This window comes from Zootoca vivipara, chromosome 1 (genome assembly GCF_963506605.1).
Source record: "Zootoca vivipara chromosome 1, rZooViv1.1, whole genome shotgun sequence".
Classification (NCBI taxonomy): Eukaryota; Metazoa; Chordata; class Lepidosauria; order Squamata; family Lacertidae; genus Zootoca; species Zootoca vivipara.
The window spans coordinates 108,354,504-108,367,067 of NC_083276.1; the positions used below are offsets into that span (position 1 = coordinate 108,354,504).

The following is a 12,564-nucleotide window of genomic DNA, read 5'->3' on the forward strand; positions in this document are numbered from 1 at the left end:
GGAGTTCTGCCAAGGAAAGAGGATTATGAGCACTGTATGCTGCTAGCCTTGCCAATTTCCTTGGTTACTATATGAAGAATATTCAAGTATTTGGAAGAAATGAGCAGAGGGGTTGGAAGAGAAATCAAAAATCTAAGTGGGGGCGGGGGGGGCACAGGGAGAGGTAGAAACCTCATCAAGCCAAGGAAGGGTGGTATGCATTGGCTCAGTACCATGTTCTTGTTCAAGGGCATATAAAACATTTTCACTGATTGTGCCTTTTTCCGTGCAATTGCTCCCATACAATATAGCTGTTAGCTCAGCTTTCCTTTAAAAAAAACACGAAACCTCATAAAGCTCTACGAAGGTCACTTTAAGATATCAGAAAAGAAAAAGGAAAGGCATCAAAGCACACGCGGCTGACCTTTGGATAAAAAATGTGTGCACTTCAGCAAAAGGGTGCAGTGTTCTTTCTTATTTATTTGCACATTGCTTAATGCCAAAACAGGCTTCTAAGTGGTTTAGCAAAGTATTTAAAAAGTTACAAAGTTAGTTTCCTTTCCGGCATTTACATCATTAAAACAATAAAAATCACTTCACAAAAAAGAATTAGTTAAAAAAATTTTTTAAATAACTGCAATTCAGTACATAAATTATTCTATCCCCACACCACTCCATGGTCCAATGCACCTAAGACAAAAAGGTCTGAAATAAGACAGGGGTTTTCAGCTAGGAATGAAAGGTGGCCCAGTATTGGCACCAGATTGACCTAAGAGGAAAGGGTGGTCCAAAACTGGGGTGCCACTACGGAGAAGGCCTTTTCCCAAGTCCTAAACTGGCAGGCTTTTTTGGTGATGGTACAACCAGAAGGGCCTCCATTCACAAATCAAACAACATGGTATGACTAATCTTACGAAGTATCATGCAAATGTATAAGAGGGTGACTTGAGCTCAGCATAGAAATCTGAGATGAATAACTAAGGGTCCTGTCTGAAATTGCTTTCAGTTTGGGCATATACACACAAATTCTAAAAGCAAACCTCAGCCACTAACTGTAATGAAGTAAAGGAGTGAGGTATTACAGACATGGGAGGACCAAGGTCAGGAGTAAATCAAACCCCCACTCTACAGCATATCTGTCAAGTTTTCCCTTTTCTCGCGAGGAAGCCTATTCAGCATAAGGGAATTTCCCTTAAAGAATGGAGAACTCGACAGCTATGCTCTACAGCAGAATGAACTGCTACATGTTATTTGCAGGAGCGCAATCCAGAACATGAGAACCAAATACCACCTTCACCCAAGAAGCACACACACATTTTAAAAGGTCTGAATCCACTGCTTAAAATACTATCGTCCTAATTTTAACAGTGGTTTAGGTCTAGCAGAAGTTCATTAGGAAAGGCTATCATCACATTCATTTCTCTTTTCAGGATTCTGCTTCTCTTTGGGGTCTTTCAAACTATAGCCTTGGTTTCAGTACAGCTCCTTGGAAAACATAGCACATCAGCAGCACCCACAACCCATTTAAACAGAAAATGGTGTTTTTATTCCAATTTCCAATGGCACACATTCTAGTTTTTATACTGTCCTTTCTTCAAAGTTTTAAATGTAGCTGATAGTGGCTGAAACAGAGTTGAGAATGAGCAAGTCCCTGATCTAAACCTCACCTCTGTCCATAACCACTCTAGTTGGCAGGGTTGTCAACTTTTGAACCAAGCCCTGTGCCTTTAACTGTGATCCAATTTGCAGCAGCTGGCAAGCAATATTGATCTCCACCTGGTGGGAAGCTTTGCCTGCTGGTTTCTGCAGATCAAACGGATGTTAAAGGCACAGGAGTAATCTACACTATTTTTTACGGTCAGCAAGCAATTCTACTAGGAGGCCTCAGGCAAAGCAGTATATTGCCTACAGCATTTTGCAGTTTACAAGATATACCGACCTACCTTGCAGGATTGTGGTACGGCTTGTGGAGATTAAAACTGAAATCCTACACAGTACACACTTACTTGGGAGTAAATCCCCATTAAACTCAAGAGGGCTTAAGTCAGGCTTTCCCAAACTGCAGCCCTCCAGATGTTTTGGTCTACAACTCCCATTATCCCTAGCTAACAGGACCAGTGGTCAGGGATGATGGGAATTGTAGTCCAAAACATCTGGAGGGCCAATGTTTAGGGGTGCCTGGCTTAAGTAAATAGTCATAGCACAGTAATAGTATTGCAAGGGTGGGGGACATGTGCCCCTTCCAGAAATGGCAGGACTGCAACTCCCACCAGCCCCAGCTAGCATGGCTAACAGAGAGGATAATGGGATTTGTAGTTCAGCAAGTCTGCTCTAAGTTGTGATGAGTGTTGGGCACATGACGCATTTGTACAATGGCACATTAGTACAACTGAAAGCCAGACACTATTTGAAAAGACAGGGATGCTAATAAATTTGTGTATCACAGTGCAATGGTGCTAGTCAGTGCTGGCTCCAAGATTCTGGGGGCCCTCAAGCACATCAATCCCCAGTGAGCTTCCCTTCCCTTCTAAGAGGTAAGCCATGGAAACAGAGAACTGTCTTAGGCTACACCTGATCTTGCAGCCTGTACTAAGTGGAAATGGCAAGCCTGTTCAGGTGGCGAGTCTTCTGCTGGTTTGCGGGGCCTGGCAAACGCCTCACCTCACCACCCTCTGGAGACAACCTTGTGACCATCATTCATGTTTTGAAGTTTCAGCGGAACACAGCATTGGAAACCAAGTATCTGGACATGTCCTCAAGTCGGTTAACAAGCACTTGAATCATGTTTTGGGAGCGGGGTTATTTCGTGCGACTTTTATTTGAGAGATCTCATCATTAATGAAAACTGATTCCCACGTTACAGATTATTCCCCACCCCTCTTCAGCTTTTGTGAACATTCATGATTTCAAGCTCAGTAAAGGTAGAATGAAGAGTTTATGAACTTCCAGGGCTTATCCTTCTCCTGAAATAAACCCTTGGCCTGTAACAGGTTAATGACAGGCAGAAATTCAGCACCCACCGCTTTAAAACGTTTAAAAGCCCTGTTGAATGTTTTGGCTGGTTATTTCTGGTCAGCTTGGGAAAAATACGACTTGATCCCCAAGTTGTGCAGAGATAAAGCAGCCAAAACATAAACAGGGCTTTTTTATTTTTTATGTATCTAAAACACCTCCAGTTTTCACTGTGAAATTGAATTATAGCAGCAATATATTTCACTGGAGTGGCTACAAGAACAGACATCACTTACGGACAGGGGAGGAAAGGATCTAACATTGCTTATATAATCTTAATCAAAATACTAAAGTGGCATAATAATAATAATAATAATAATAATAATAATAATAATAATAATAATAATTTTATTATTCATATGCCACCCATCTGACTGGGTTGCTAACTACTTCATAGACAAGGGATTGCCACAAGCCAGGCCTTTTATAAAAAAAAAACCTATTACTCTGTTGGGTCTTATGAACTACTTCACTTACAGTGATCATCTTATAGAATGTCAGTACATTTAAAACAACAGGAGTGGCTTTAGCTACACATCAAAGCAAAACAGCATCAAGGATAAAAGCTCAGAGATGTATTCAGGTTTTTTTTAGTTATCTATTTATTTCTCGCCATTTCCATCCTGCTGCCCAAGTTCCCAGGGCAACTGATGAACTGCATAATTTTGCAAGAGTGCACACATGTTAAATCCTCAGGAAGGCTGGGGATCCCACATTTATATTAAGAGCAAAGGCAGCAACTTATGCACAGTGTGCCTTTCACGCTGGATGCAATACTTATATTCTACCTTTGGGTAACCTCTGCTTCCAAAACACAGAGACATGCCTCCCCTGCCCCTCAGCCTCCGAAGTCACCTACCCGTTTTTGCAGAACTATTGGAGTAACCACAGGCAAGGTTGCCCTTCTTCCGTACAAGCTCATTTCTGTCAGTCACAGGTAATTTAGCTTAGAAACTCTTGTCCAGGCCACTTGCAAAATTAAGAAGACAATTTAAAAAAATCCTCAGTGGATCAGCTCCCAGTCATCCACACCTTAATGAGAGTCGGTGCATAGAGACGACTAGCAAAGCAATAAAAGGCATGCTGTTTCAGTGAATCCACTCCTTCCGAAAGCCAATTAAGGATGACTCCCAGACAGAACTAGCCAATGGTAGGCTGATTGGGATGCATGGGCAGGACTCCTCCTCTGTCCTTGGAAACACATTGCGATACTTCTGCTTCTTAAATTTAAAGACCCAGATTGAACAAGCATTTAAATCACTCAAAATCTCGTCTGCCGACAGTGCCTTTGCCTCTGCAGTGGGGAGTTGCATCTTACTCCTTTCCCAGATACTGATTAATTGTTTCAGTTTGAAAGGAAAGGCACATGCTCTTTATCTCCAAACTGTTATGCAACCCTTAGAAATGGCATGGATTGGAGCTGAAAATATAAGCAACATGCACAATCCGGACCTGCTTTTTTTATCAGACAAGGATATATTCCAACAATAAAGGGAGGGACTTACATACTGCTAAACTGGTAATAGACTTGGTCCAGGAGTGTCAATTATCTTCCTGCATCTCAATTGCCAACTTACTTACTGAGCTGATCACAAAAATAGGCCCCAAAATTCCCCACCTCCCATTTATGGCCAAGCCAGGGTAATTTCTTTTTGTGCCAACAAAGGCAGACAGTTAAATCGAAGCAGTGGCTTTGACAATGGGATATTTCTCTGGCCTGTGCTTCAAAAGAGGAGCGTCTATTGCACACTACAGGAAAATACACAAGCATATTTTTATAGCACATCCCTGAATAGCTCATAGCTCCTTCAGCACTCAGGACTAGTAATCCCTGCCAAAACTGCTGTCGTGTTTTCTTGGAATAGCTGGAATGTAGCCAATGACAGACAATAGACAAGAGGGTTAAAAAAACACACCAAAAAACCAACCTCCAGGTCTCATTAGTTAGAAATTTTAAATAATTAAGTCTTAATCAGTTACAAGGGAGGAAAGACCATGCCAATATGTCCAATAACTCATTTCTTAAATACAGGCGCACAAACATGCTGGAGCATGTCTAGCTAACGTTATGAAGTTTATCCTCTTTTTATCTCGGTAAGCCATTCACAGAATTAGGTTTTAAAATTTTGATGGGGACCAGACAAAAGCAGTAACCTGTGATCATGATCAGGCAGTCCTGAAACCACAACACAGGAACATAATGTTACAAAACTTGGGTGCCTGCCCCTCTCTCTGCCAAGCGAAGGCAATAGCCCATGGGGTCTCAGGCAGTCACAACAGGGTCCGTGCTCCTTTGGAGAACAGAAGACGCATCGGAGACTGTCGTGGCTTTAAGAAATATGGTTTATTTACACCTTCACTCTGCATGGAAGGAGTCCAGATCTGGTCATTTCAAGAGGTAGCAGCGCAGGCAGCCTCAAGCATGTCCAAGATGGATCTCAGCTCTCCTTCCTCCCAGCAACCCTTGTCCCCATTCTCTGTTCACACCTGGGGCAATTGTATTGTATTGTTAATGTCCCTCAGTTGTTCTAGCTCAGCCAGGTTGCTTTGCATAAGCGAGCCCAGGAACTCCTTTGCAGCTTGCATTCTCCCTTCCTATCACAAATAACGAAAATCCTAGCATTTATTAATTTCTAGGGTTTACCCTAAATCTGTAACACCAGGAAGCTCCCTTTTATTGAGTCAGACCACTGGTGCATCAAGCTCAGTTTTACCTCCTCTGACCGGCAGCAACTCACCAGGGTTTCAGACAGCATTACCTGGAGACACCAGGGCTTGAACTCAGGACCTCCTGCATCTGTGGAAGGACGTGTGAATCCAGAATTGGCCTCCACTGTCAACTACGGACACACCACTAAGACCATGGAAGATAAATCTTACTCAGCTACGAGTGATCGCCAAAGCAGCAGCAGCAGCAAGGATAACAGGGGCTCTACCAATGAACTATAGTCCTTCCCCATAGCCTTAATTCCCTAGTGATTTGCCTTGTACAACAAAGAAAGGTGCAATGTGATAGAATCATTTTTGCTCCACAATGCCAGTCAACAGAAGGCTGGGCAAGTGCACAGGAAACTTTGGGGATCCAGCACTTCTCAGCTTTCTGCATTATTTCCCATCACAAGGACAGTCTCTTACTTTCTCTGTAAGAGAATTTTTTATTTAAAGCTTTTAAAATGTTTGTGATCTTATAATGTGAATTGCATGTCTTCTGGTAGCTGCTCAACTAGTAATCCCTCAGGGCTAGAAGTACGCTTCATGGTATATAAAGGTAAAGGGACCCCTGACCGTTAGGTCCAGTCACAGACGACTCTGGGGTTGCGGCGCTCATCTCGCTTTACTGGCTGAGGGAGCCGGCGTTTGTCCACAGACAGCTTCCGGGTCATGTGGCTAGCATGACTAAGCCACTTCTGGCGAAACCAGAGCAGCACATGGAAACGCCATTTTCCTTCCCGCCGGAGCGGTACCTATTTATCTACTTGCACTTTGACGTGCTTTCGAACTGCTAGGTTGGCAGGAGCTGGGACTGAGCAACAGGAGTAAGGAGGTAGTACAAGAATACTTGGCTAGTTTAGATGTATTCAAGTCTCCAGGGCCAGATGAACTACATCCAAGAGTATTAAAAGAACTGGCAGAGGTGATTTCAGAACCACTGGCAATAATCTTTGAAAATTCCTGGAGAACAGGCGAAGTTCCAGCAGACTGGAGGAGGGCAAATGTTGTCCCTATTTTCAAAAAGGGGAAAAGAGAGGACCCAAACAATTACCGCCCAGTCAGCCTGACATCAATACCAGGAAAGATTCTAGAGCAGATCATTAAGCAAACAGTCTATGAGCACCTAGAAAGAAACTCTGTGATCACTAAAAGTCAGCATGGGTTCCTGAAAAATAAGTCATGTCAGACTAATCTGATCTCATTTTTTGACAGAATTACAAGCCTGGTAGATGAAGGGAACGCTGTGGATGTAGCCTATCTTGATTTCAGCAAGGCCTTTGACAAGGTGCCCCATGATATTCTTGTAAAGAAGCTGGTAAAATGTGGGCTAGACAATGCTACCATTCAGTGGATTTGTAACTGGCTTACTGACCGAACCCAAAGGGTGCTCATCAATGGCTCCTCCTCATCCTGGAGAGTAGTGACTAGTGGGGTGCCACAGGGTTCTGTCTTGGGCCCAGTCTTTTTTTTTTAATAATAATTTATTATTTATACCCCGCCCATCTGGCCGGGTTCCCCCAGCCACTCTGGGCGGCTTCCAAAAAAACAGAAATTCTAAAATACAGAAATCCATCAAACATTAAAAGCTTCCCTAAACAGGGCTGCCTTGAGATGCCTTCTAAAGTTCTGGTAATTGTTGTTCTCTTTGACCTCTAGTGGGAGGGCATTCCACAGGGATGACTTGGATGATGCGCTTGAGGGCATCCTGAGCAAGTTTGCAGATGACACCAAATTGGGAGGGGTGGCTAACACCCCAGAGGACAGGATCACACTTCAGAATGACCTTAACAGATTAGACAACTGGGCCAAAGCAAACAAGATGAATTTTAACAAGGAGAAATGTAAAGTACTACACTTGGGCAAAAAAAAATGAAAGGCACAAATACAGGATGGGAGACACCTGGCTTGAGAGCAGTACATGTGAAAAGGATCTAGGAGTCTTGGTAGACCACAAACTTGACATGAGTCAGCAGTGTGATGCAGCAGCTAAAAAAGCCAATGCAATTCTGGGCTGCATCAATAGGAGTATAGCATCTAGATCAAGGGAAGTAATAGTACCACTGTATTCTGCTCTGGTCAGACCTCACCTGGAGTACTGTGTCCAGTTCTGGGCACCACAGTTCAAGAAGGATACTGATAAGCTGGAACGTGTCCAGAAGAGGGCAACCAAAATGGTCAAAGGCCTGGAAACGATGCCTTATGAGGAACGGCTTAGGGAGCTGGGTATGTTTAGCCTGGAGAAGAGAAGGTTAAGGGGTGATATGATAACCATGTTCAAATATATAAAAGGATGTCATATAGAGGAGGGAGAAAGGTTGTTTTCTGCTGCTCCAGAGAAGCGGACACGGAGCAATGGATTCAAACTACAAGAAAGAAAATTCCACCTAAACATTAGGAAGAACTTCCTGACAGTAAGAGCTGTTTGGCAGTGGAATTTGCTGCCAAGGAGTGTGGTGGAGTCTCCTTCTTTGGAGGTCTTTAAGCAGAGGCTTGACAGCCATCTGTCAGGAATGCTTTGATGGTGTTTCCTGCTTGGCAGGGGGTTGGACTGGATGGCCCTTGTGGTCTCTTCCAACTCTATGATTCTATGATTCTATGATTCTAGGAGCTCACCCCATCGCAGGGATTTGAACCGCCAACCTTCTGATTGGCAAGCTCTAGGCACTGTGGTTTAGACAGATATTCTAGGTAACTGATTCTAGAAAGTTATGTTCATTGCTATTTAGGAGAAATTGACATGTAATATTCAAGCAGCTAGTGGTGATGCTGAGCCTTCCACTTTCACCTCTATTTGGAGGTTATTTATTTATTTAAAAAATAGGACACTGCATCACACAGGGGGTGGCAAACACCTTCAAAATATGTTCTTATTTGGCAGTATCTATAAACAGGCAAGACCTTCTTCTTTTCCTATTTCCTTCATTATACAATTCAAGTTGTGCTTTGATACCCCCTTTATCCATTTCATTCACACCTGGTATTTAGTTTTTCTTCTGACTTTATTATCAAAAGTTGAACTTCTAGGTTAATGTTTGTTTTTCCCTTCTTGAACACTCCACGGCATCACATGTTGTTGGCATCCATCTCGAGAGACAATGGAGTTCACCTCTGCAGGGGGGGAGTCAAACGGGTATCTTAGCAGCACCAAAGTGACCTCCCCGGTGCACAAGCCTGTACACAGTACAGTGTGTATGGAGCTCCTGGGCTCAGCCTTGTCCACGTGTCAGATCAATAACTCTGGTCTCCAGGCTTCTGTGACATCACATCAGCTCAACCAATGACTAATGAGAAGTCATTCACTTGTAGTTAATGCGCAGCATATACACTTTAGGAGTTGCTCTTTAAGATCCTGTGGGAAATCAATATACTAGCAAATGCACATACTTATTGTGGTAGTTTGATGCTTCTGGAAGCCCCAACTGGTCCAAAATGCAGTAGCTAGGCTACTAATGGATGCAGATGGATGATAGCATGTAACATGTCTGCACTGGCTACTCATATGTCCAGGTTCAAGGCTCTTGTGTTGATATACAAAGGCCTGAACAACTAGGGTCCAAGATACCTTCAGCACCATCTGAGTCCTAATCCCAACTGGATCATTAAGATCATGTAGACAACCACTGTTGGTTTCCTCCCCAAGTCACAAAGGCTTGTCTAGCCTCAACCAGAAGTCAGATGTTTAGTGTCGCATGCTGTGAAATGCTCTTCCAGCAAATATTCAGCAGGCATCCTTGCTTCAGACTTTCAAGTGTCTCTTGAAGACATTGTTTTATGCCGATAGGCCTAAGTGGTTGTTCAGACTTTTATTGAGTAGCCAGTCAGTTTAATGATTGCTCTGTACTGCTTTTAATGGGACCAAAATTTAGAAGGGTAGTCAGATATAGGACCCTGGGTGCTGCTCCCTCAAAGCAACTAGGAGAGCAAATCAATGTTCCTCAAAGCATGCATGTTCGAGCAAATAGTCTACATGCAACAGCATCTTTGATTGTGAAAGGTGGGGAACTTCTTGCAGACCCAGCCAAAGTCATAAAAATCTGGCTTGGAGGGTCAAACATTTGCTCCTTGTCAAATTACCTTTACATCAGAAGCCATAATGCCAAATACAACACAGCAATTCTCAGTCTGTGCCAAAGTAAAGAGATGCTCAGCTCCAGCCTTGGCTCATATCACTACAAGCAGCAGCAAATCCACAGTAACAATATAATCACTTTCAGCATTAGACTAAATACCCGTTTGCTTTATTATCTTGAGGCTTAGGCGCAGAATCTGGGGCTGCTTTGTTTTGGAAATTTCCACAATACAAACCTCTTCTCTGCTGCAGCTCGTGGAATGAAGTTCCCTTCCCCTACACTAGAAATTCAGTGCCTTTAGTATTTGATCATTTCAGCTATCATTGCTAATGAAACTGAGTCAGAAGAAAGTCCCAATGCTCTCTGTGGGCTCGGTCCAACTGAGCTCAGCATCTCAATGAACTGTCAGATTAATACAGCTCTGTATAATATAATACGCAACAAGCCCAGTGCTCTCGGGAAGCTGCTTCCCTAATGGCTGCCCTAGGCCTCTTGTGATGGGCAGGTGGATCTGGGGTCCCACCTCCACCATAAAATTACAGCACTATTATCATAGAACCATAGAATCGTAGAGTTAGAAGAGACCCTGAGGATCATCTAGTTCAATGTTTCCCAAACTTGGGTCTCCAGTTCTTTTTGGACTACAACTACCATCATCCTTAGCTAGCAGGAGCAGTGGTCAGGGATGATGGAAACTGTAGTCCAAAAACAGCTAGAAATACAAGTTTGGGAAACACTGATCCAGTCCACCCCCCTGAAATGCAGGAATATGCAGCTGTCTCATATGGGGATCAAACTTGCAACAGCACCACACTCTAACCAGGGTCATGTTAACAGACCTGGCTTCCCCTAAAGAATCCTGGGAACTGTAGTTTAAGGGTGTTGAGAGTTCTTAGGAGACCCCTATTCTCCATTCGGAGCTACAATTACCAGATGTGTCGAACTGCAGCGTCTGGGTGAACCAGTGACCCATCAGACATTGCTGGACTCGCACCCGCTCCAGACAACATAACCTAAGCTCAGAAATAATGGAATTTGTAGTCCAATTATATCTTAACAGCCACAGGTTTCCCATCATTTTGTTAAGACAACAAATCGTTTTCAAGGCTTTCCTGCTATACTGCTTTAAGCACTTGCAAATATGAGAAGTGAGGCATGCGTTGTTGTTTTTAGGGATGTCTCTCCAACGTTTGCTAGAATTTCTATATCCTCATTATCACGGGCTTGCAGCTATTCACAGCTCTGAGCTCTCATAAACACAGCATCTTAACAGGCTATTTGTAGCTCATGGGATCACCATACACCTTGGCTTGCAAGGTTTTTCTTTTTCTTTTTTTAAGATGGTAGCCGACTTTCTATCGCCACACATTGACACCAGCATATCGGTGACAAGTTCAGCTGATGGATGTTGTACACATATGGCTACTTGCTTGTTAATTAAAATAATCTCCTCTAAATTACTACATTAAATCTGGAACTTCATGTTGAAGACAACACATATGGTACCATGAGTGAAATGCTTTGTGGGAAGGTACTATGGAGTAGTTGAGGGTTCTGCATCCTTTATCTTTTTCGCATAAGAGAGGTGAGGAATGGAAGTGGGGGGAGTTTAAAACAGCCATTTAAAAAAATTATTTCAGTGTCTTTATTTCAGTTACCTTCTTGCTATACTCAAACACTGGCAGAAGTTTGAGTAAATCAGGGATGGAAGGACACTGAGACAAAAATAGTGGCTTTAAATAATGGCAGAGGTTTGAGTATAGCAGGGATGGAGAAATGCTGAGGTTTAAAAAAAACAAACCCAAAAAACAAGCAAACCAGTTTTAACAAGGAGAAATAGCAGAGAATGGTACAATCACTCCACAAAGCTAATACCACAGTTGGTGCCCTAAATATGCAATGCACTCCCCAAATAAATTTGCCTGGTGCCAACAATTGCATTGGCAGCCTATTGTCCTCCAGGCCTAATTCAACATGTTAAAATTTAAGGTGACCTGCCCGAGTTTTAAGATCTGCAGGTGAAGTTTAAGATCTACTGGTGGTCCCCATGCCTAATGAAATGTGTGAGGCAGAGAGATGTTGGACAGGCTCTTTCTGAAGTGCCTCCCTTGCCCTTTAAACAATCTCCCTTCTGAGATGTGCCTCACTACAACATTCATGTCATTTCACTGACAGGTGAAGATGCACTCCTTGCCTAGGCCTTCGGGGAGGAGCAAGGGGCATTGGGCATTCGAATTTGTTGCTGCTGCTGATTATATTTGTAGTTGAAGTCTGTATTTTGCTCTACAGTTGTTTATTTTTTTGTTTGAACTGTGAAGATTTCCACCCGGTGACATTTAGGAGAAGGGCAGATTATAAATACCTTTAGTAAGTAAATGAATGGCACATAAACGGCCTTGTGGGACATCTTTGGGAGAAGAAAAGGCTCAGGAGTAAACCCTACACAATTCCAGAGTGGAGTCCCTGAGGCGGTTGGTTGGCACCTTGTGTGCCTCCTTCCCGCAACTCCTGCTGTCAAGCTGGTGCTTTCCTTTGGACCACGTCAGAAAGGCCAAGAGGGAGGTCTTGTCTTCTGGGCAGCCCTAGCCCTCCATACACACTGCCCAAGCTTCTGCACCAGGGAGCTCACTTCAGCACTGTTGAGACAGATGGATGCCAACCAATCAAAACGTACAAACACCCTCTCAGATCAAGGAGTAAAGAATCCAAGACCAGCCAAGTTATTTTTGCACCTGAAATATGACACCTTCCTGTCACAGAATCATAGAATTGTAGAGTTGGAAAAGACTCT

At 43.3% G+C, this 12,564-nt stretch overlaps 1 protein-coding gene across 2 annotated transcripts in view; it reads right to left on the reverse strand.

Annotated features, from left to right (window-relative positions):
• The window catches only part of GRB14 (growth factor receptor bound protein 14), a 48,220-nt gene that overhangs the window by 25,401 nt on the left and 10,255 nt on the right, over window positions 1-12,564 (reverse strand). Inside the window, exon 1 of one of the 2 annotated variants that reach the window (XM_035132670.2) lies at window positions 3,851-6,978. The exons of the other annotated variant lie outside the window; for it this stretch is intronic. Coding sequence (XP_034988561.2) covers window positions 3,851-3,913 — 63 coding nt within the window. The 5' untranslated portion in view covers window positions 3,914-6,978. Of the gene's footprint in view, window positions 1-3,850; window positions 6,979-12,564 lie in introns of those variants that run through there. 2 annotated transcript variants of the gene reach the window in all.